Here is a 25,596-nt window from a genome sequence, read left to right on the forward strand (position 1 = left end):
TGTGACCCACACACAAGCCCCCACATCTCATAATTTAGTTATCTTACGGTACAAGGAACCAGAGGTTTGTACAGAGGTATTCATTTCTTCCACTTCTCGTGCTGATATCAATGAAACAACCACCTGTCTGTCATAAGACACCTGAGGCCTGTACCATGAAGGTTGCTGAATTAACTCAGGTTTCAGGATTGGTTTCAGGTTGACAAATTCAAACCAATCCAATCAGGTTTAATTGGTACCATGATGCAGCTCATCAACTTTCTCTGTCAACTCAGGCTTCGATTCTGATTTTAAGATTAGATTACGCGCTCATACACATGAATGAGTGACGATAATTTCCACCTTACAAGGGATAACTGTAAAATTCTGAAGCAATTAAATAAAAAATAAACATTTACACAACAAGAAGAAACAGCGGCTGCTATGAGAGCTCAAGAGGACTGCTGCAAACAAATTTTTAATGTGATAAAAAAAAAAGAAAAGAAAGTAAAACAGCTGGCATTTCAATGCTCAAGTGAATTAATCTAGGCCCACGTCAAGAACACACAGACTTATTCATTTTAAAATCTTAAATTTATTTAAAATATAAAAGCTTTTATATTTCTTTGAATTGAAAAATTATATATCATTCAAAACTATTACAAAAAAATATAGGCTACTACTGATTACAAAACGAATAGAGAGTATTAACATGTATATTCTCCCTAAGTTTATTTGCTTTTTCAAAATCTACTAGTTAGTACATCAAAAAAGAGTTTTTAGACAATGGAATAAGCTACTTTTAAATATATATGGGATAATTTCTAGTCTTAAAATTCTCAAGTTGCCAAAAGGGCTTGGAGGACTACAATACCCAAATGTAATCAATTATTATAAAGCTGCCCAAATTCAACCTATAATGATTTGGATGAATGAAGAATCTAAAGTGAAATGGAGGAAGATGGAAATGTATCAAATGGGGGAACCTATTAGTATATCCCTGTTCCTAACAAAACAAAGCAACACATTTAAATCAATAGATATTATTTGTATTAATAGTACTTTAGCTGTTGGTTAGAAAAAAATAAAAATAGTAAAATTAAGATTTCATGCCAAATAGATTAGATAATACATTTAAGTTTTAGGCAGATAGAGGTATAAAAATATATCACAAACTGTTCTCTGATAAAGGAATGGATACCTTATCAAACCTAGCAAAAAATATGAGCTTCCAAATTCACATTTATTTAATTATTTACAGGTAAGAAGATATTTATTAACTGAAGTTAAAATAAAATAAATAAAAAAGGAAATGCGTCCATTTATGAATTATATAATTTATCCAATATAACTAATACAATAAATTTTTTAGGAATTTTAAAGAGTGCACTTGAAAGAGATATATAGGACACTCAGAATAAAATTATATGTAGGTGGGAGGACGAATTAATAATAAAAATGAATCAGCCAGACTGGGAAGAAATATCATATAATACATTCCATACTACTCAATCCAGTGTTGGATGGAATATGCTTGGAAGACACAAATTAGATTTTTTATAACACCTGATATTCAAAGTAAATACAATAATTTGGTAAAAAGAAATAGTTGGAGAAATTGAGGAGGGGAAAAAGGCTCATTACAATCAAATTCTATATGAGTGCTCTAAATTGACAGGTTAATTTATTATTTAACTGCACAACAGAAATCCAGACATCCAGAAAACCTTATTTTGGGTAATATGCCTTAAGAAATAAAACTGAACAAAATATATTTAGGGTAATCAGAATAGCAGCTTTGAGACATAAAATGTGCTTAAACCAGACCCCCCACACAATGATTTTGGAAATATACTAAATAACATTTATAATTAATGATAAAAAGTCTGGAATGTGAACCTAAATGAGATTTGCTTAAAATATTCTAAGTTTAGATTTGACTAGATTTAGTTTCCATCAGATTCTTGATTTTTGAACAAAATTAGTAAAAATACGAGATATGATGTCCTATCTCATTTAATATTTAAAAAAGGAGGTGATGCCTTAACTTAATTTCCACTTTATTTGAAATAAAATATAACAGGTAAATGAATGAATTACACATGTTATTTATCAAAAATGTTGTAAATGGTTATTTGATGTCATTCAAAATAACATTGTGTTTTTTATTTTATTTCTCTCTCTTGATGTACAATTGATGCAAAAATAAAAAGCATAAAAAGGCTACTATTGATTCATTAAAAAGTGAGCACTTAGACAACTGCATGCAAAAAATTGGTATGTAATAATAAGATGTATTTGTTCTTTTTATAAAAGACGCATTTTTGTACTACTTATATTGTTTATTGCTTATGTTATTATAACGTCAAGTAAAATACTGTGCATTCATCTCGAGTCCATGAAAGAAAGAAGGGGTTTGGGTAGTATTCACCCCTTTCCATAGCAATCTAGAGCTTTTTATTTTATTTATTTATTTATTTTTTTCTTCTTTTTTTTTTCTTTTGAACAAATTTAAATTTAACAGACAAGAACAAAGCTCAGCACAACATAGATCTGGATAATATTCAGGACATATGACACAATACAAATAAAAATGGCTAATCTATAGCGATGCCATTCAACATACACTCACCTAAAGGATTATTAGGAACACCTGTTCAATTTCTCATTAATGCAATTATCTAATCAACCAATCACATGGCAGTTGCTTCAATACATTTAGGGGTGTGGTCCTGGTCAAGACAATCTCCTGTACTCCAAACTGAATGTCAGAATGGGAAAGAAAGGTGATTTAAGCAATTTTGAGCGTGGCATGGTTGTTGGTGCCAGACGGGCCGGTCTGAGTATTTCACAATCTGCTCAGTTACTGGGATTTTCACGCTCAACCATTTCTAGGGTTTACAAAGAATGGTGTGAAAAGGGAAAAACATCCAGTATGCGGCAGTCCTGTGGGCGAAAATGCCTTGTTGATGCTAGAGGTCAGAGGAGAATGGGCCGACTGATTCAAGCTGATAGAAGAGCAACTTTGCCTGAAATAACCACTCGTTACAACCGAGGTATGCAGCAAAGCATTTGTGAAGCCACAACACGCACAACCTTGAGGCGGATGGGCTACAACAGCAGAAGACCCCACCGGGTACCACTCATCTCCACTACAAATAGGAAAAAGAGGCTACAATTTGCAAGAGCTCAACAAAATTGGACAGTTGAAGACTGGAAAAATGTTGCCTGGTCTGATGAGTCTCGATTTCTGTTGAGACATTTAGATGGTAGAGTCAGAATTTGGCGTAAACAGAATGAGAACATGGATCCATCATGCCTTGTTACCACTGTGCAGGCTGGTGGTGGTGGTGTAATGGTGTAGGGGATGTTTTCTTGGCACACTTTAGGCCCCTTAGTGCCAATTGGGCATCGTTTAAATGCCACGGCCTACCTGAGCATTGTTTCTGACCATGTCCATCCCTTTATGGCCACCATGTACCCATCCTCTGATGGCTACTTCCAGCAGGATAATGCACCATGTCACAAAGCTCGAATCATTTCAAATTGGTTTCTTGAACATGACAATGAGTTCACTGTACTAAAATGGCCCCCACAGTCACCAGATCTCAACCCAATAGAGCATCTTTGGGATGTGGTGGAACGGGAGCTTTGTGCCCTGGATGTGCATCCCACAAATCTCCATCAACTGCAAGATGCTATCCTATCAATATGGGCCAACATTTCTAAAGAATGCTTTCAGCACCTTGTTGAATCAATGCCACGTAGAATTAAGGCAGTTCTGAAGGCGAAAGGGGGTCAAACACAGTATTAGTATGGTGTTCCTAATAATCCTTTAGGTGAGTGTAGATGCAACGGTAGAGTTAGTAAAGAGAAGATAAGGAGACCAAATATTTAAGAAACGGCAAGTTAAGTATTCCAGTGGAAAAAGCTCCATGATGAGTTTATGCCAAGTTGTTTTAGAAGGAGGTTTGTCGTTGATCCACGACAGGAAAATGTTCTTGCGTGCAGCATAGGTGAGGATATCATATAGTCTGCCTGAACCAGGACTGATTTTACTGTCTCTATATCCCAAGAGAAGCGAGACAGGATCACAGGCCAAAGTAGCTCCAAATATAGCACTCATATCTTTCAGAACATCTTGCCAGTATAACTGAATTTTAGGACAGTACCAAACACAATGAGTATATGAACCCAACGCTGATTTGCATTTAAGGCAATCAGGAGAGGTTCGAGGATACATTTTATGTCGTTTGCTAGGAGATATTTGCAGTCTGTGAATAATTTTAAACTGTAACAACCTGGCGCGTTTTATTTGATTACAAATGACATCCCACTTCTCCTTATCAATAGCTACACCCTATTCAGTTTGCCATGTTAGTGCTGCGTCTGAGACTGCCAGTATGACAGATGTCTGATTAAGCACATTATAAAAAGAGGTAATCACCTTCTTAACTGGACATTTGAGCAGTAATTTCTCTATTGGAGATAAAGAGGCTTCAGAAGCAAATGTAATTTTTTTCAATATAAAATCTCGAACTTGGAGATATCTAAAAACAATTAGAGCCAGGGATGCTATATTTAGCCTGAATTTGTTCAAATGAGGATAAGGAGGATCCCACAAACAAATCACACATCTTTTTAATTCCTTGGCGTGTCCAAACATCATAACCTATATCTTTCATGCCTGGCTTGAAGTCAGGGTTTCCTTGTATTGGGGAAAGCAAAGGAGTCAGTGAAGATCTTCCCTCCAATTTACGCACTGCAAACCATGCCTTAACAGTATTAACAACTATAGGATTGTTATTACACAAAGTCCTTACAGATTTGATATTCTTACAGGACAAAAGACCGAGCAATGAACAGTGAGTATGTAATTTTTCTAGACATAACCAGACAGAGGTGGGATCCTCCTAATCTAGAGCTTTTAATATTTAAATTTTTATTTTTTTGCAGGTATCATATTAATCCATCTTACTGGCTGTTTTATAGATTGCCTAATATAGCATGTTTATATTTTCAAAGATATTTTTTGCTATGGCTAAAGAGGGTAAATGATTTAGAAATTTAGACTCTCAAATAAATAATTTATCATGAGGAGTACATTTTGTGGATTTCTAGATTTCTATTGTAAAGTGTGCTTTAAGAGACACGGGGGAGTGACTTGATTGCGTCAGAGATGTAATTTTACTCGCAGCTGATTGGTTCAGCATCTGTTAGCGATCTGTAATCCAGAAAGAAACCTGCTATGGAGCAGGTAAGCCATGTAGTGTAAGTTTCCATGGAGATGAACACTGCTATAAGCCAGCCAACTTTCATGGTACCTAAAACCTGGGGTTAAGGCAAACTAATCTAAAACTTACCTGGCTAGCCACCAGGTAACTGGCTTCATGGTACAAGCCTCTGAACAAACCTCAGAATTAAACCTAATAGACACTGTTTCAAAATAAGAAGTTCCTACCTTGCCGTGCCACAATTAAGCTGGCAAGGCAGTCAGGAACGCTGGTGCCAGCAGCCAAGAAAGTGATCCCCATGATGACATCCGGGATGCCCATAGTGTAACCAATCACTGTGACCTGTCATGAGAGTTTTAATTGCCACTGTACATTTCTTGAAAATAATTAATGAAATAAAAAAGCATGCAAATGAGAACTAGAAGGTTATTATACAGCACGTGTGGCAAGCTGCAGGACCCTCTTACCATCCACACCATGATGTAAGAGAAGGATGCAATCCAGAGGGTGGAGTTGATGAATGAGACCATATACCAGCGCTCCCAGCGGGGCACGGCACAGTTGGGCACAGTGAAAAACAGCAGCAGACTCAGTGGCCAGGCCAGCAGCCACTTTAGCTTATCAATGCACCCCCCTGCACAAGATCACAACATCAAACATTTGTGTCATTTGTGGATCTCAAATGGATTTATTTAATGACCCAGATTTTATGTTGGACATCAAAAAGCATCCCAGACAGATCTTACTAATTTGGCTAGCTTTTACTAAGTGACAGAATACAGCAGGGTTTGATTGGACACATAGCCTTTTAATCCATTTTAATCCATAAGTTGTGTAAGGTGTAAAGACGGTGTGTGAATGTGTAGTGTTGTCCTAGCAACCGCTTTTTGAACCTGTGTTTTGTCTCACTCTTTTTCCCATCCTATTTCCTATTTCCAATCTTAATACTTCCTTTAACACTACTTAAAATAATAGATCATGAACATAAATGTTGATTTAATCGCAGTGATTTGGTTACAGTGAATTTCGGGGATTGCAGAAAAGGGTTTGATCTTGAGGCTGGGTCTATCGCACTCGTTCCTGCAGCTCGGCATCACTTAAGTGTAGATTGCATCCCTGTACTAATACTTAAGTAATCATGTTTTTTGGCAAAAACCATAGCTTTTATGCAATTAACCATGGTGTGTGAACAGTAAGATGGTGATAATATAGTAACCATGGTTAATTTGGTGGTTACTGTAGATTCACAAAAAATACCATGGTTAAACCATGTAGTTACTGTAGTAAAACCTAGGTTGTTTTTTCTAAGGTAAGGTTAAGGTTAGGTTTAAGGGTAGGGGTTAATTTAATGTGTCTGTGGCACACTAAATAACCACAATAAACACACTGCAGTGATGCCCATACTGTATGTTAGTTTTAAATATGGGTCCAAATAGAATCTGACACCAGGGTGCAAATAGTATCTACCATTATTTGCACCAGGGTTGGGGTGCAAATAATGTCTGCCTCTATTTGAACTGGGGTGTAAATAGCATATACAATTATTTTCACCAGGGTGCAAATAGCATCTGCCTTTATTTATAAGCAATGTTTTTTCCCTGCTGTCCATATCAGAACAGACCAGCAATCCTTTTTGAATCTAAAACCATTTTTGACACATTAAACCCATAACTAAATAGGCTTACAATAGATTCTAAAAATGTGTTAATGTTAAATGGTAATGTTAAAAAATAGAACAATACATTACAAGGACATTTTTTAGCCCTCACATTTTAAATATCCAGGCATTTTTGTCACTTTCAGTGGCATTTATGCCCTGAGCACTGGATTATTTCAGACCCTGGTGCAAAGCATTAGTCATCACTAATAAATATACCGGGGCAGTGTAATGGATGGAAGGGTCCCTCGTTCTCATCTTCCTCCTCTTCCTCCTCTTCTTCCTCATCATTCTCATTGTTCTCATTGTCCTCATTCTCATTTTCTGTGTCAGTGCCAGCTTCAGCCCCTCCCCGGTTGTTGTCATGGTAAACTCCCTTTCGCCCATTCAGGCCCCGGTCTGGTCCTGCCAGCCCATTCTCCACCCCATGCTTCCCAGAGATCTTCACTGTCACCTCTGAGTCACCATTACTGAAATGACTGTTTATCAGGCGCTGCCTCTGTAGACACACACAAGCATGCACAAAACATCTAAATGCACAAATATAACAATAAACCGTTATTTATGCAATGCAGCTACAATGCAAACCCCTCTGTATGTATTGAAAACCAAATTCCAAGATAAGGGGTCTTTGCTTTTCAAAGCTTATATCAAATTTTTTTTTTATGTGGGAGGGGACAATAAAACTTTTAGCTGAACTTAAGCTTCTTAAATTTTACTTTTGTTGAAGTTAACTTAAAATAGTATTTTTTTATTTTTTTATTTTTTATTTACCTCTGTGATAAGCATACGTGAGGCCATTGTCAGGCGTGTGCGAGGGGAGAAGTGACTGGTTATCATGATTCTCATTCCGGCCTCAGAGAAGGTCAGCTGATGAGGATATGCAGACAGAAGCTCGTCCACCATCAGCACTGATGGTTTCCTGTGGAAATTTGCTAAGAGAGGCAAGAATACAAAGTAAATATTGAGATGACACACACCAGCCAAATGTACACTGTGAATGACACATATAGGGTTCCACCCATTTTGACCAATTCGTTTCCAGATTTTTCCTTAAAGTTCTATCCTGTAACATTAGTAAATGCATTAGGTCTCATAAACTAACAGCATCAGCATCATTTAATATTTTTAAGTGTTAATTTATAAAATGTTAGTTCATACCGCAATAACAAATGTTAACATTTATATTTCATATATTATTTGGTCTATAGAAATTTCCATGACTGTTTTAATAACTTTTTATGGTTTTAATTCCAATGACATTCCAGGCTTGAAAATCACAATTTTAAAATCTCTGTTATTTCAATGTTTTCTTTGACAGTGGGAACCCTGCATAAAACATGGCCACAGTCATTACCTTTCTTAAGCAGCACAACAGTGGCTTCACATCCATCGTCGATGTCTGTGTTACTTGCTGTGCCGTTACCCAGATTTTCTGAGTTCTTTTTCCGCCGCTCGATGTAATGAACCACCCGTGAGTTAAATCTGATTAACACCAAGGAAAGAGAGTTAATAAAATTAGCAGCGCAGTCATTTAGTGACGATGTAGATACACATTTCAAAAAATAAATCCATGTAATGACAAACAATTTCCATTGCAAAAGAATAAAGCAGCACTTACTTCATTATTATAATGTAAACTAGGTACATCAATACAAGGACAAGCGATTCCCACCTGAGAAGAGATATGAAACATAACTGACCTAATAAACAATTGAATCAAATGAAACAATTGCATTTTGAAAAATGCGGGGGGTATTCTATTGTAACAATGGCATTAACCTTACCATGTCACTTTCTCGTCATAGATGAACTTGAAAGAAAAAAAAAGAAGTAAAATCAAAATTAAATAAGCGACATTTTTGAGCTGTAATAACTCTACTGCACCTCACTCACCACCAGAGGGCAAGCTTAACTTACTGGAACATGGGCCTTGAGGATTTTGAACGTGAGAAATAATACAATTTCCATGATGCTTTTCTTAATCACTGCTTTTTCAAGTTGAGCACCTATACTTATTTTGTGTTAAAGTCTCAAAGTTTTGCTAAAATGTCTTATATAATTATTTATTTATGATAGTGTAGATAATTAAATTATGAAACATATATACATCACTCCCAAATGTGCTTGTTGAACATTTAATTTCAAAACCATGGGCATTAGAGAGGTGGTCCTCCTTTTTACTTTAACAGCTTCTACTCTTCTAGGAAGTCTTTAAACAAGATGTTGGAACATGGCTAAGGGGATTTTCTCTCATTCAGACATAAGAGCATCAGTGAGGTCAGGCACTGATGTTAGGAGATTGGGCCTGCCTCACAGTCAGTATTTTAATTCATCACAAAGGTGTTCAATGGGACTCAGGTTGGGGCTTTGTAAAAATAAATCATGATTTGTAGAATATTCATAAATGCTGTCGAAAAACATATATGTATATCATATATAAAATAATTAAAGTATTTGAGAGAGATGATCACCCCCCCCCCCCCCCAAAAAAAGAGTCTATTGGTAAGCATTTGTGTCTTAAGAGGCCTTTACATACTTCACACATTAATCTTGTTTAAGCAGTATGACCTTTCAGTGAATTTTTGAGTAACATCTCTGTTGTTTGATGTCCTGTGTCCTATTTTTGTGTTTGTTGTTGCTCAGTGCTGGGAACACATGCAGAGTGAGGGCAAATATAAGGGCCAGTGCTGTACACCATGGGCCCCATAAGAGAGCCACTCGCCTCTCCTCTCCTGCTGCCCGAGAAGGCCCATAGGCATCAAGGGAGCATGAAAAGCCACTTAAAGTCCAACTCACCACGATCAGAGTGGCCACTGAGATAGTGTAGTACACAGAGTCTCTTATTAACGTCCAACATGAGAGTCGTACTACCTGCATTGACAGAGGAGAGAGGGCGAATAAGAGAGACTAGTAATGAAGTGTCTGCATACATATACACCAGTGGCATGCAGTGGACTTTTAAAATGAGGAGACAAAGTGCCATCACAGTGTTTTATTTTTACAAGTCCAATATACATTTCCATTTCTGCTCCAGTTGACATTTATATAGCTTTCAGGTTAAAACCATACAAATCTGATTTATCACAACATATGCAATAAAAAAACAGGCCTGCATAAAAATATATTATATAAAAAGTCACATATTGTGCTTATAAATGTAACAATATAATAACAAAATAAAAAAAAAATTCTGTTGTTATATATGTTACAAAGTATTTTCCTTAAATCGGTTTATTATCATAAAACGTGTATAGGCTATGTACATACAGTATATGACCCAACAAATGAATATTATACATGTTAATTGCCATATATCAGATTTCTGTATGGGAAGCCATATGAAATACCTTTTAACTTACACTGTATGCATTATATACTTATTTTGTTGATATTAACACTATTTATTAAATCAAGTCAAAGCTCATCAAGTGTATGCATTGTTTTATAACATTATTGTTCATTAAAAACTGACCACTCTTAAGACTCATTGTCTTGTTTTAACATAAAAATAAATAAATAAAAAACACATTCCTATCATTTCCTACTTAAGTACATTGGCTAACAGCCTTCTAAAGGCATATTCTTACTTAAATTACATTCTGAACTACTGGCTCCTGGAAAAACAAGTCATTTTATACATCCTCCAATTATCTTTTGTATGAAATAATGTGCCAAACCGATTATTTAAAATACTTGTCCCTGTACAGCAAACCCTTCATGTGGCATATATTTTATGCCGTTTAACATCACATTTATAGCAAAGTCAGCTGCTGCTCTGCTCAATTATAAATAAATCTTCTTCAATCTGATTGTATTAAAGGATTTTAAAATGTGCTTGTCATGCTTTTATGTCTTACATAATGTGTAATCTGCATTCCATGACTTTGAGATTTTATCAGGAGTTGGGCAGCGTTGGCTTCTAAACTTTAGAATGACAGATTGCAGTGCATGAATCGGCTGGAAATGAATGAAGAAGGCACCATATATGGGCATGACTTCCAGTGCCAAATCCATCTGACTGGGCTGTATGCAGTAATCCATATTGAATGTTTGTTATGTTTTGGAGCGTGATCCTGCCATAAAAAGCATTTATCTACGTCAGAGCACCGGAAATAATGCGCTATCACTAACGCAAGCACGGCTTAACCTACACCACAGGTAACATTCTTCGCTTTGTGTTTCCATGGCAACCAGAAGCTCAATTGTTGCAGATGTGTTTTTCCCCCTCAGCTCTGATGGACTCTGTGTGCAAGTGTGGAAGTGTCTTGTGGCCTTTTGCCATTTTGGGAATAATTTATTGGCATCACTATTAGAGGATGCTAATTTAGTTAATACAAAGTCATACGTACACACATAACAATTTCAACCTTAGATGTGCTGTGAAACTTTTTTTTTTAAAGAAATTTAAGATTCAAGATACATGAAAATCTCCTATTGACTGACATATTGATTTGATTCAGCATTCAAAATGTAACCAGCAGTGTGTTTGGTCCTCTTTCTTATATACAGTTTATTTGTGGTTGGTCTCACATTCCATGCACATATTTAGCCATTTATAGCCACTTTTACACAACTACAAACAAGAAGCTCTGATCCAACATTTAATTTACTCTGAAATAAAGCCAAAAAGCAAGCAATAGTATGTCTTTCAGGAAATGCAAATATAGTTATCTTACATTTATTACTAGAAATAATCACAATGAACAATTCTCCCACCAATTAATATTGGTCATTTGTATCACTGTAAGATGTAAATATGCAGTATAATTCAAGTTTTGCCTACATTGTGGGGACCAGCCACTGCACAAAGAAAATTGCTTAAAGGGATAGTTCATACAAAAATGTTAATTATCGCATCATTTACTCGTCCTCATGCCATCCTTGATATGTATGTATTTCTTTCTTCTGCGAAACACAAATTAAAATTAGTTAAATAATATTTCAGCTCTGTTGGCCCAGGTGTGGGTGAGAAACAGATCAATATTTAAGTCCTTTTTAACTGTAAATTTATACTTTCACTTTCATTCTGTTGTTGAAGTGACTTTCACATTCAGCCACCTGCTGGTTGGGGCTGGACAGAGGTGGAGATTGATAGTAAAAAGAACTTAAATAATTATCTATTTCACACCCACACCTATCATATTGCTTCAGAAGTCATGGATTTAACCACTGGAATCTTATGGATTACTTTTATGCCTCCTTTATGTCATTTTTGGACCTTATAAGTCAACATCCACTTGCATTGTATGGACCTACAGAACTGAGATATTGTTCTAAAAATCTTCATTTGTATTCTGCAGAAGAAAGAAAGTCATACACATCTGGGACGGCATGAAGGTGAGTAAATGATGAGTGCATTTTCATTTGTGGGTGAACTATCCCTTCAATAAACATGCTGAAAAAAAATCCTTTTTTTTTTTTTTTCCAATGTATAAATGCAGGGATTAGCTCAGTATAAAAACAACAGAAGTTCATGGAAAGTCCCCACCGTGGCTGAAAAACAAACTTGTATGTGTATATATGAGACCCTAGACATGACTTGGCCAGATGTCTATTAAACTACCCACAATACCTCTGTACCAATGACAGATGGTGACTGGAGCGAGACTGGGAGAATAAAACACTATCAAGCGGTTTCCTCCCATGCTTGTGCAAAGATGGACTAACCTCAAATCCTCTTTTCTTTAACTCAATATACTGTAAGTCTCAGGAGGTTAAGCCAAAGAAGATGGATGAAAAAAAAAAACATAACACTACACCTAACATGACCTCATCAGCTACTCTCTGTGACCTCTGAGAGCAGTCAGCACACTTCACACTAGCAGTCGGCACTCAGTAATGGCTTTTAGGGTAGAGGTTTAAAAGAGGAATGCATAGGTCATCTCATTCATGTCTAAGTTGCTCTCTCACAGAAGCAGAGAATTCAAAATGCTACTGTAGCACAGAACATTTCGGTTTATGCTCACTGTCTGAAGGAAAATTGAAATCGAGCTTGCATTGCTAGAAGCGTTTGTGTTCACATACTTGTGTAGAGTACGAAACATTAGCAAAAATCATCAGCGTTTGGCTGAGAATGTGCGTGTGTTGATGTGCAATCTATAGAGCACCTGTCCAGCAAAGATCCCACACACTCCAATGATGCAGAGGATATTGAAGACAGCAGAGCCCACAATTGTCCCCACTCCCACATCTCCTTTGGTGATAAACACACCTGCAGAGAGAGAGGTTCATGAACTCTTGCTGTTCAAATGTGATGTGTGTTGTTTTCCAAAGACAGGTTGTGATGGGTTTTTGTTTACCTATGACTGAGGTGAAAAGCTCAGGAGCTGAACTGCCTGCAGCCATGAAAGTGGCTCCTGCTACATCCTCACTAAGGTGAAGGCGCTACAACACAAATTCACACACAAAGGGAAAGAAAGAGACTTAAACAGGTTTCAAAAGATTTAGCACTTGTAGAAGCTTAGCTAGGATGTAATGGATGTCTTACCTCACTGATCTTCTCCAGAGAGGGCACAAAGAAGTCATCACACACCAGTGCCAGCGCGTAAAACATATACATGGCCTGAGTGAACACAGAGTACAACATGTTCAATTCCAGCTGGCTCTCTTCTTTAAGAGCAACTTAAAATAATCATTAAAATGTAGGCTGAGATGATATCCTAGTGTACAGTGGGTACGGAAAGTATTCAGACCCCCTTAAATTTTTCACTCTTTGTTATATTGCAGCCATTTGCTAAAATCATTTAAGTTCATTTTTTTCCTCATTATTGTACACACAGCACCCCATATTGACAGAAAAACACAGAATTGTTGACATTTTTGCACATTTATTAAAAAAGAAAAACTGAAATATCACATGGTCCTAAGTATTCAGACCCTTTGCTGTGACACTCATATATTTAACTCAGGTGCTGACCATTTCTTCTGATCATCCTTGAGATGGTTCTACACCTTCAATTGAGTCCAGCTGTGTTTGATTATACTGATTGGACTTGATTAGGAAAGCCACACACCTGTCTATATAAGACCTTACAGCTCACAGTGCATGTCAGAGCAAATGAGAATCATGAGGTCAAAGGAACTGCCTGAAGAGCTCAGAGACAGAATTGTGGCAAGGCACAGATCTGGCCAAGGTTACAAAAACATTTCTGCTGCCCTTAAGGTTCATAAGAGCACATTGACCTCCATAATCCTTAAATGGAAGACGTTTGGGACGACCAGAACCCTTCCTAGAGCTGGCCGTCCGGCCAAACTGAGCTATCGGGGGAGAAGAGCCTTGGTGAGAGAGGTAAAGAAGAACCCAAAGATCACTGTGGCTGAGCTCCAGAGATGCAGTCGGGAGATGGGAGAAAGTTGTAGTAAGTCAACCATCACTGCAGCCATCCACCAGTCGGGGCTTTATGGCAGAGTGGCCCGACGGAAGCCTCTCCTCAGTGCAAGACACATGAAAGAACACCTGAAGGACTCCAATATGGTGATAAATAAGATTCTCTGGTCTGATGAGACCAAGATAGAACTTTTTGGCCTTAATTCTAAGCGGTATGTGTGGAGAAAACCAGGCACTGCTCATCACCTGTCCAATACAGTCTCAACAGTGAAGCATGGTGGTGGCAGCATCATGCAGGGGTGTTTTTCAGCGGCAGGGACAGGACGACTGGTTGAAATCGAGGGAAAGATGAATGTGGCCAAATACAGGGATATCCTGGATGAAAACCTTCTCCAGAGTGCTCTGGACCTCAGACTGGGCCGAAGGTTCACCTTCCAACAAGACAGTGACCCTAAGCACACCACTAAAATAACGAAGGAGTGGCTTCACATCAACTCCGTGACTGTTCTTGAATGGCCCGAGCCAGAGCCCTGACTTAAACCCAATTGAGCATCTCTGGAGAGACCTGAAAATGGCTGTCCACCAACGTTTACCATCCAACCTGACAGAACTGGAGAGGATCTGCAAGGAGGAATGGCAGAGGATACCAAATCCAGATGTGAAAAACTTGTTGCATCTTTCCCAAAAAGACTCATGGCTGTATTAGATCAAAAGAGTGCTTCTACTAAATACTGAACAAAGGGTCTGAATACTTAGGACCATGTGATATTTCAGTTTTTCTTTTTTAATAAATGTGCAAAAATGTCAACAATTCTGTGTTTTTCTGTCAATATGGGGTGCTGTGTGTACAATAATGAGGAAAAAAAATGAACTTAAATGATTTTAGCAAATGGATGCAATATAACAAAGAGTGAAAAATTTAAGGGGGTCTGAATACATTCCGTACCCACTGTATAGACAAACCATTCACATTCCCACCTAATAGAACTCACTTAGTATATGACAAATGAATTACACTGTAAATATGTTGTTGAATAACCTATAAATGTACTTCATGTGGTAATATTCAATTGAACTGGTTTTATTCAAGCCAAAAATATAACTGAACAGCAGTGAAAGTTATTTTTAAGTGTCAGATCTGACAGAAATAGAAACTGCCCGTATTCACATTTACAGTGTACACATTTAATATATTGTTTGATATGTTTGTATTTATTGCTACAGTGTCTACCAGACATGTTTTTTTAGGTTACCTAAAAAACTATTTACTTTGTGAGGAGACATTCAAATTAACAGGTTCATTCAAATCAATATTAATATGTGACTGAATCAACCTGATAATATTAGGTTAAACAAGTAAGGCCATACAACAAGTGATTTTTTTAAGGTCAGAGCATGCAGAAAAAGCTCAATAAGGTATAAATTGCCCATTTCATTTGATTATGTTATCATTTTATCACTTAAATTACTTTATCTCTTTATTATTCACATGTTTGAATATACTACTTATTATATTTCATAATTATGCATTGTCTTCACTGTTCTTAATTGAATACTTGATTCATCAAATGTAACAACATTAAACTGAAATCCACTGCTTTTCATAACTTCTTCTGTTTAAAAATCTGAAGCCAACGTATTAGATATACGTATATATTAGATATATATAAATGGTACAACTGAATTAAATACAGTTAGTTACAATTTAACAGGCAGTTACTAAACCCCAACTGCAAATTTTACATTCAAATTTATGTAAGACCTTTCAGTGGCTGGTGAAATACCAACTTAAATCAGATTGCTACTTGTGATGAAGCCTTCATAAATTCATAGAAACATTACATAAGAAGGTATAAAAACAGACTACAAGCTGCAGGGAGTCTATGATTTTTGGCAAAGCAAAATTCTTGCACGCAGGAGGAGTACATGAGTGTCAACACCATTAAACTGTCATTCTCAGAGCAATCTGCCCTCCAGCAGAACAGTCGTCTACTGGGACTATTCAGACCTTTTCTTAGAAAGTGTCCTAATGGCAGAATGGCACTGATGGAAGCTTCTGCCTCTTGCATACTGAGTGAGAGAGTGTGGGGTTTCAAGTTTATTTGTCTCATACTCAATAGGAATGCCAGTGAAATGTTTTTCTTTCTTATTTTTTTTGCCCAAGCTAAAATGTTTTGCATAAAAGAGCTAAGTGTGTGTGTGTGTGTGTGTGTGTGTGTGTGTGTGTGTGTGTGTGTGTGTGTGTGTGTGTGTGTGTGTGTGTGTGTGTGTGTGTGTGTGTGTGTGTGTGTGTGTGTGCCTGGGACTATGTGGTGCTGAGGATAAGTTGCTTCACATCTGGTGTAGTCAGATGGGTGTGAATCGCAGGTCCCTATACAGACACATGCAGACGTATATTGACACAAACAAAACACATTTACTTAGTAAATAATAATAAAAATAATAAAACATCCTTAAAACAAGACATATTACATGTATATTAACTGCATAGAATATTGAGGCTTGTTTGTTTTTAGAGAATTTATCTTGAATTAAGTTTATTTTTCTTTCCCCATTGGCAAATAGTTTTTTTTAGCATAATATAACAATATAGTGAGGTTCATAATTAAAACAAGAATAATCTGGTAATGCTTTACAATAAGGTTCAATTTGATACCATTAGTTAATGCATTAGGTATAATGAACTAACAATGAATAATGCATTTTTCAGCATTTATTAATATTGGTTAATGTTACTTTATGTAAAAAGTTCATTATTAGTTAATGGTAGTACATTAACAAATGTTAACAAATACAATTTAATATTTTTAAAATGTATTAATATATATGATGGAATTAACGTTAACCAAGATTAAAAAGTGCAGTAATGTATTGCTCAATGTAAGGTTATGTTAAATAATGTAATTAAGTAATGTTAATGAAAAGAACCCTAATTAAAGTGTCATTGCAAGCATAAGAAAAAATAAAGCAATAAAAAATAAAATGCCTTTTAATCTTACACAATTATGCATCTCAATCAATTTAATCTTTTTTGAGGATATATAGTTATTTTGAATGGAAAACAACAACAACAATTGTTTATTGTTTTTCTTGCAGTGCATTAATAATCCCCTGCTAACACCATTAATTGAATATTATAAAATGCTGTCAATTAAATATAAAATATTGTTCACATGCTTGCATTAATGTACACAGTTATAAAATTACATATGAAAGTACACAGAGTCATTAAAACAAGCTTGAATCCATCCCTGAGATCTGTTTGCCAACTGTTTCCCGCCAAGACTTTGCCAATCAGTGCATCTAATTCAGCCACCATGCTGCCATGCTCACACTGTGTGCCCATTACTTAATCTCTCTGCACTCCCCTCCCCTTCCTTCTATTTCTGACCTTCTGACAAGGTAGAGCTTGGCTTCTGAAGCCCTTAAAGATAAATAAAAAATGTAAACAGCTTGAGGGTGTCTCAGAGGCTTTGCAGTGCAGCTTTTAGCATCCACTCACTCTCTGCTTGCGTTGGCAACTACCTAAACAATGCACAACGATGGCTGTCTAACCCTGCAGGGGATTTCAGCGGGAACACAAAGTACTGCATCAGTACCTGCTTCAGATGCAATTTCCCTTACAAATGTGCTAGACATGGCATTTGAGGACAGAAGAACCTGATGCAAGAGGAACAATCACTATTTGATAGCTAACAACCAGGGGGATGAAATGAACAACAACAGTTCACCCAAAGCTGAAAATTCTCATTTACTTACCCTCATGCCATCCTAGATGTGTTTTACTTCACAAATGAAGATTTTTAAAAGAATATCTCAACTGCTCTGTAGGTCCAAACAATGCAAGTGAAATGTGACCAAAACTTTGAAGCTCTAAAAAGCACAGTGAAGCAGCATAAAAGTAACCATATGATCTTCTGAATCGATCCAATCAGTTTTAAGTGAGAACAGACTAAAATATACCTCCTTTTTCACTATATATCTTGACATCAGCAGTCTCTTTGCGATCATGAATTTAAGATCAATTACACTTCCTAGCGCCATCTATCGTTCTGCGCATGTGATCAAGCAGAAGGAAGTGTAATCTTGCTTTAAATCATGATTGTCCCTATAAACCGCAATGGCAAGGTTTACAGTTAAAAAGGAGTTATATTTTGGTCTGTTCTCACCCAAAACAGATTGGATCGCTTCAGAAGACATGGATTAAACCAGTAAAAACTTCTATATTACTTTTCTGCTGCATTTATGTGCTTTTTGGTGCTTTAAAGTTTTGGCCGTCAATCACTTACATTGTATGGACTTACAGAGCTGAGATATTCTTCTAAAAATATTTGTTTGTTTTCTGCAGAAAATAAATTAATTCCCATATCTGGGATGTCATAAGGAAATGATGAGAGAATGTTCATTTTTGGGTACTCAATTCCTTGAATTGCAATTTTGAAAATACTACATGGAATCTAAAGTTTTAGATTCCAGGAATCTCAATGTGTATGAATTCCAAAGCTTAGTGTCAGATAGTTTCAAACTGTTTGCTTCAATCAATCATGATTCATTGTAAAAGGATTCAACTGAGTAATAATTCAAAAGGGCTTTAGACTACATGCACCCCAAACTTCAAACTTCTAGCGCTGTTCTCTTTGGCTCACTTTAAGACCTCCAGAGAACACTCAAAACATTCCATAAAAGACCAAAAACTAACTGTTTGCCTTACACTTTTGGCAGAGGGATGTGTTATTGTGTATAAATGTAAACAAATGATTGTGTCATCAGGCATGGAGTTCCAGAGACTTTCTCTCTCTCTCTCTTTAACACATATGCACAATAGTACAGCATACTAAATGCTGATTACAATTTCTTTCAGTAGGGCTGCACAGTGCAAATAGTATTTCTAGTAAGAATGGAAAGACATACCAATTTAAATAAAACTCTTCAAATGCAGATAAACTTCACAACAGTCTAGATTCTAGATAAAGCGCATACTGTATGTACACAAGATGTTGTTAGACCACTGAGAAACATCTTTGCCATAAAAAGATGGAAAAGCAGCAGGAAAGCTTTAAGGTATATCACTCCTCTAAGAAATGAATAAAAGAAATGTGCCTTCTCTATGAACTAAAACACTTGCACATTAGAGAAATGGATACATGCATCAAAAGAAAAAATCCTGACCAAAGCTACTCCACAAGATTTGGTTACCTTATGTTAACTTTAAAATAACATTCCAAAACACGACTGACTACATTACATAATAGCAACTAGATAATTTCTACACATAATTTGTGTCATTTCTGCCCCATTAGCGCCACTGAATGGAATTACAGAAAACATTCCAGGCGGCGATCCCGCCTTCCGCCTGCCCAAGACTGTCCCCCAGCCGGCCGGTTCAGACGAGTCCAGAGGACGCCAACATCAGACCTCCTCCTCAGTCACGAACCCACCCCCTGCCGGGCCCGCAGAGCAAGGTAAGTGCTTTGAGTTTATTCTCAGCACCTCAGCCTCAGGCCGCAACGAAGCCGCCCGACGCTGCATTACCTGTTCCGCCCCGCTGCGAGGCCCCGCCGGGTACATCCAAAATACTCGTCCCTTTGGTGCCCCTAGCGCAGAGCTAACGTGTCACGCTGGCTGCACCGGACCATTCGACTCGGTTACGCAATTCAGTTTGCCCGGCTCCCGCCCCCCTTCAGGGGCGTCCGCTTTTCCGCAGTACACGGCGAGCATGCCAGTTCCCTGCGCACGGAAATCGCGACCCTCTTAGCCAAGGGCGCGGTAGAGCCCTTACCTCCAACCGAAATGAGGAGGGGTTTCTACAGCCCTTACTTCATTGTACCCAAGAAAGGCGGCGGCTTACGACCAATCCTGGACCTGCGAGCCTTGTTAAAACTCCCGTTCAAAATGCTCACGCAGAGAAATATTCTGGCTGGTGTTCAGCATCTAGATTGGTTCGCAGCGGTAGACCTGAAGGACGCGTACTTCCACGTCTCAATTCTGCCGCGACACCGACCCTTCTTACGGTTCGCGTTCGACGGCCAGGCGTTTCAGTACAAAGTCCTCCCCTTCGGCCGTCTTCACGAAGGTCGCAGAGGCGGCCCTTGCCCCGCTACGAGTAGCCGGTATCCGCATTCTCAACTACCTCGACGACTGGCTCATCCTAGCACACTCTCGAGAGTTACTATGCACACACAGAGACCAGGTGCTCCGGCACCTCAGCCGCTTGGGGCTTCAGGTCAACTGGGAAAAGAGCAAGCTCACTCCGGTTCAGAGCATCTCTTTTCTCGGGTTGGAGTTAGACTCAGTCTCGATGACAGCACGTCTCACGAGCGAGCGTGCTCAGTCGGTGCTGGACTGCCTCGCTTCCTTCAAGCCAGGCACAGTGGTCCCTCTAAAACTTTTCCAGAGGCTCCTGGGGCATATGGCATCCTCCGCGGCGGTCGCGCCGCTGGGGTTGATGCATATGAGACCACTCCAGCACTGGCTCCAGACTCGAGTCCCGAGACAAGCATGGCACCACGGCACGCATCGGGTAAGTATCACCCCCGCCTGCCTCAAAACACTCCGACCCTGGACAGACCTCTGCTTTTTACGGGCAGGAGTGCTCCTGCAGCAGGTGTCCCGACGTGTTTTGGTCACAACCGACGCCTCCCGGTCCGGGTGGGGTGCTGTGTGCAGCTGGCACGCAGCAGTGGGCCGTTGGAAAGGGGCCCCGCTGCGTTGGCACATCAACTGCCTGGAGTTGCTGACCGTCCTTCTTGCTCTAAGGAAGTTCCTCCCGTTAGTTTGGGACAAACAGGTCCTCGTGAGATCGGACAGCACCACGGTGGTGGCGTACATAAATCGCCAAGGCGGTGTCACATGTCACAACTCGCCCGCCGTCTCCTCCTATGGAGCCAGCAGCGACTCAAGTCGCTGCGTGCCACTCACATCCCCGGCAAGCTCAACGTCGTAGCGGACGCGCTATCACGACAAAGCCTGCCCGGCGGGGAGTGGAGGCTTCACCCCCAGTCGGTCCAGCTGATTTGGGAACGGTTTGGCAAGGCCCAGGTAGACCTGTTTGCCTCCCAGGAAACCTTCCACTGCCCGCTCTGGTACGCCCTAACAGAGGCTCCCCTCGGGACAGACGCGCTGGCACACTGCTGGCACCACACCATTCCGAGATCAGGTAGTGAACCTGCATGCGCTGCCCCGGGAGGAGGCAGACCCAGCCCTTTCATTGCTATGTCCAGTGCACGCCCTGCACATTTACCTGGACCGCACACAGAGCACCAGACGCTCTGAGCAGCTCTTTGTCTGCTTTGGGGGACGGCAGAAAGGGAATGCCGTCTCCAAACAGAGGCTCGCCCACTGGGTTGTTGACGCCATCACACTGGCTTATCACACCCAGGCCGTGCCCCTACCCTTGCGGGTCCAAACTCACTCAACAAGGGGTGTTGCGTCCTCGTGGGCACTGGCCAAGGGCACCTCCCTAGCAGACATCTGTAGAGCCGCAGGTTGGGCAACACCCAACACCTTCGCAAGGTTTTACAACCTCCGCGTTGAGTCAGTTGCGTCTCATGTTTTCTCAGGTCCGAGCCCGTAGAACTCGGTAACACGTAGACTGATCGCTTGCGCCCAGCGCCCTTTTCCTGACGTCAAGGTTAAGTAGTGCGCCTTTTTTCCCAGGGTGCCCCACTCCGAGTCGGGACCCTGGTCGATTCCTCCCCAGCCCTCCGGGTCCGTGGTTCAGCGGAGGAACTCGCCGACCCAAGCCACTGCGGGTACCCTGATGGCTACCCTGTACTGGTATAGGTGCTCTGCAGGTAAGGCCTCCTGCTCGGACTCCCCCTGTGTGTAATTCCATGGTTCTGTCCCCTTACGAGCGGACCCCCGTGTCTCCCTTAGGCAGTTACAGCTGCCCCGGTCACCGTGCTGTAGCAACTCCCCCCTTTCGAGGCTGGATCTACCACCGCACCATACTTTCCACACGAGCCCTAAGACAGCCGTGTGACGTGTCTACCACTTTTCCTCCCCAAGAAAAAGGGCAGGTGTGGTCTCCGCAGGCTCTGGATAAGACCCCCTTCCCTATATGCGTGTAAGGGCCCCGGCCGTGACTGCTCTATGCGAGAAACATAGAGAGAAAAGAGGCCCAGCCAGGCTGGCCCGTTCCCATGTTGGCAAACATCGCCTTGTTCCCCTCTCAGGGTAACTAGAAGGATCCCGATGTTCGTATGGGGCACTGGGGAAGGGTACGTGCAGCCAGGTACAGACGATGCGCGGCACTGGATGAATCCCTGCCCGCCTCTGTATCGGCAGTTCACATACACGGTTCAGCACATGGCAAGATTGGAATGGGTCCCCCAGTGTCGCTTCTCCGACACAACGTGGAGAGAGCGACAGAAGGGGAACGTTTGGTTACATATGTAACCTCCGCGTTGTGTCTTTCCTCCGCCATGTCGCTGAACCGAGCCACTGTTGTGGCCGGACCATTTCCGGCTCCTCAGAAAAATCCTGAATGATTAGGACATACGGACATACGGGTATGCCGCTTAAATACCCGTATGTCCGGGGGCGGGACATGCAAATACTGGCTGCCAACTCTCATTGGCCTTTTTTCATAGATCAGAGGTGGATATCGGCGCTCAAGAGAGACCCCTAGTGTCGCTTCTCTGACACAACGTGTCGTTCCCTCCCTCGGGGAACGGAGGTTACATACGTAACCAAACGTTTTGGAGTTTGTGATTATTTACATGGCAGGTTCCTGTATTATATGAACTTTAATTAAGGATGAAATAAAGATATATCACCAAGCTGTGATCTGTGTTTCTATCAGACACTCGAGCTGCAGCACTCCTCTCATTATAGCATCATTATAGTTTTATATGATCTCAAGTTACGTTAAATGCCATCAAGCGACTATCATCAAGCGACTATTTGACAACTGAATTTCTTGCAGTTATAAATGACAATCTACCGAGTGCAACGCTTGTTAGTGTTTTCCATGAAGATCCCCACCAGAGATTTGTAGACAGCTGGAAAAACCCTGAATAAGCATGTAACTTTTATAAACCTATTGCAGCAATTGTAACAAGTAAGGTCAGAGTTTGAGCTAATGCTTGGATAGAACTCGGAGCTTTGTGATTTGAAGTGGTCATGTAATTTATTAAGAAGATTTTGGCTTGAATCGAGCATTCAAACTACTGTGTAGAATTTTGAAAAGGAAAAGCAGATGGTAAAGGTACTTACACAAAGAACGTGCAAGGCTACCGCCCCATCCATTCGCTCCTGGTTGGTGAAAATATCATCAGGGAACTCATGTATACCTGCAGAAAACACACACACACACACACACACACACACACACACACACACACACACACACACACACACACACACACACGTACAGTTACAAGAACAGTCCACACGTCCACATGCAAAACGTATTGCAGCACACACGTGTCACATAGAGACTTCCCTTTCATTATACATCATGTAATTATACACAGCTTATTCACATTTTATCAAGTCAGGATGTGGCACCTTAAGCCTTTGTTTCTCTTAAGTGTCAAAAAATAATTTTCATTTTTTTATCAAAAGGTTGCATGTAGCAATATTCTATAAAAGCTCAAATATTATTTGTTTTTCCTGCACACAGGGCACAAGAATTTCAAGAATTTCACCTACTGTTGCACTTGTGTACATGGTAGTGTGACAATAAAGTGATTTGATTTGATTTGAGAATGCAAATTTAAATATTATCAACATATTTTGGGCACAGCACAGTTTTTGTAACTTCGCCAACCTGTAAGCATTATCTGCACATGTGCCTAGGGCTGACTATACTTCAGAGTATCACAAAGCAGACGTAGTGTGAATGCATCAAATTAGTCTTTACCTGTTCATGGCTTAAATAGTATACTATTAAATGTAATTTCCGATGTACCAGCACACAGAAAAACAAAGTATACCCTAGCTTTTACTCTGCTGTTATATATTTATGTTATATATTAAATTATGTTGTCAGAGATAATTAACATATCTTCAGTGTATGGTTATTATTGGAAACTAACACTAATTCTAAGACAAATACTTAAGAAAATTGTTTTCGTAAACTGAACTAAAGCTTTAAAACAAAGTGAAAAAGATCATCTGACATGAGTTTTTACTGTTTACTTTTATAACCAGGATGGAGACAAATAAAAGTGCAATGGCTGGTGGGAAAGAAAAAGCTCATAAACATGTTACTCTACAGTATATTTATTTTTGTGCAATGATTTGGTACTTCATAGGATTCACATCTCAGGACATTTTATACATCACTATAAAAACAAATTCATATGTTACTTTCAACATGACATTTTATCTTCTTGCTTTGTGTATTCAAAGTTAACCTGTGTATTTTTTCCATGTTAAAAGTCTTACATGACTTAATATGCAACCTACAAATGGCAACTAAAGCCATTTGTAGGTTGATTACACCTAAAAGTTTAACACTTTGGGCAATCAAAGCATTGTTCTGTTTGAGCGGCCCCTTTAGCCTGATGCAGCAACATTGGCTCGACCAATGTTGAGAGCCTGGAGCTGGACTATCTGTTTGTACAACTAATGGAAGACAGTGGGAGTTTTCTGGAATCTATTTAAAAACATATATATTTTTTTTTAAATTCCATTTGGAGACATTAGTGTCACAGAAATTTCACACAGGGCTGTGTTCTCAGCCCACTCCTGTATTCACTATACACGCATGACTGTGTGGCAACACATAGCTCCAATGCCATCATTAAGTTTGCTGACGATACGACGGTGGTAGGTCTGATCACTGACAATGATGAAAGAGCCTACAGAGAGGAGGTGCACACTCTGACACGCTGGTGTCAGGAGCACAACCTCTCCCTCAATGTCAGTAAAACCAAGGATCTTGTAGTGGACTTCAGGAAGAAAGACGGAGAACACAGCCCCATCACCATCAATGGAGCACCGGTAGAGAGAGTCAGCAGCTTCAAGTTCCTCGGTGTCCACATTACTGAGGAACTCACATGGTCCATCCACACTGAGGCTGTTGTGAAGAAGGCTCACCAGCGCCTCTTCTTCCTGAGATGGCTGAGGAAGTTTGGAATGAACCACCACATCCTCACATGGTTCTACACTAGTACTGTAGAGAGCATCCTGACTGGCTGCATCACTGCCTGGTATGGCAATAGCACCGCCCACAACTGCAAAGCCCTGCAAAGGGTGGTGCGAACTGCCAGAAACATCATCGGAGGTGAGCTTCCCTCCCTCCAGGACATATATACCAGGAGGTGTGTGAAAAAAGCTCGGAGGATCATCAGAGACTACAGCCACTCGAGTCATGGTCTGTTCTCACTGCTACCATCAGGCAGGCAGTATCGTAGCATCAGGACCCGCACCAGCCGACTACATGACAG

The 25,596-nt window shown here is 39.7% G+C and overlaps 1 protein-coding gene across 2 annotated transcripts in view; it reads right to left on the minus strand.

Moving 5' to 3' along the window:
* Positions 1-25,596, minus strand: part of LOC127617973 (sodium/potassium/calcium exchanger 3-like) — a 125,609-nt gene that overhangs the window by 11,135 nt on the left and 88,878 nt on the right. For both annotated transcript variants that reach the window (XR_007967388.1, XM_052090172.1), the window contains exons 3-14: positions 23,417-23,493; positions 13,361-13,435; positions 13,173-13,257; positions 12,981-13,084; positions 9,670-9,744; positions 8,658-8,683; positions 8,492-8,545; positions 8,228-8,355; positions 7,645-7,805; positions 7,090-7,369; positions 5,681-5,847; positions 5,441-5,555 (exon numbers count right to left, since the gene is read on the minus strand). Coding sequence is in view for 1 of the 2 variants with exons in the window: in XM_052090172.1 (XP_051946132.1) it covers positions 5,441-5,555; positions 5,681-5,847; positions 7,090-7,369; positions 7,645-7,805; positions 8,228-8,355; positions 8,492-8,545; positions 8,658-8,683; positions 9,670-9,744; positions 12,981-13,084; positions 13,173-13,257; positions 13,361-13,435; positions 23,417-23,493 (1,347 nt within the window). In the remaining variant the exon portion in view is untranslated. The remainder of the gene's footprint in view (positions 1-5,440; positions 5,556-5,680; positions 5,848-7,089; positions 7,370-7,644; positions 7,806-8,227; positions 8,356-8,491; positions 8,546-8,657; positions 8,684-9,669; positions 9,745-12,980; positions 13,085-13,172; positions 13,258-13,360; positions 13,436-23,416; positions 23,494-25,596) is intronic.

Source organism: Xyrauchen texanus, chromosome 24 (assembly GCF_025860055.1).
Source record: "Xyrauchen texanus isolate HMW12.3.18 chromosome 24, RBS_HiC_50CHRs, whole genome shotgun sequence".
NCBI lineage: Eukaryota > Metazoa > Chordata > Actinopteri > Cypriniformes > Catostomidae > Xyrauchen > Xyrauchen texanus.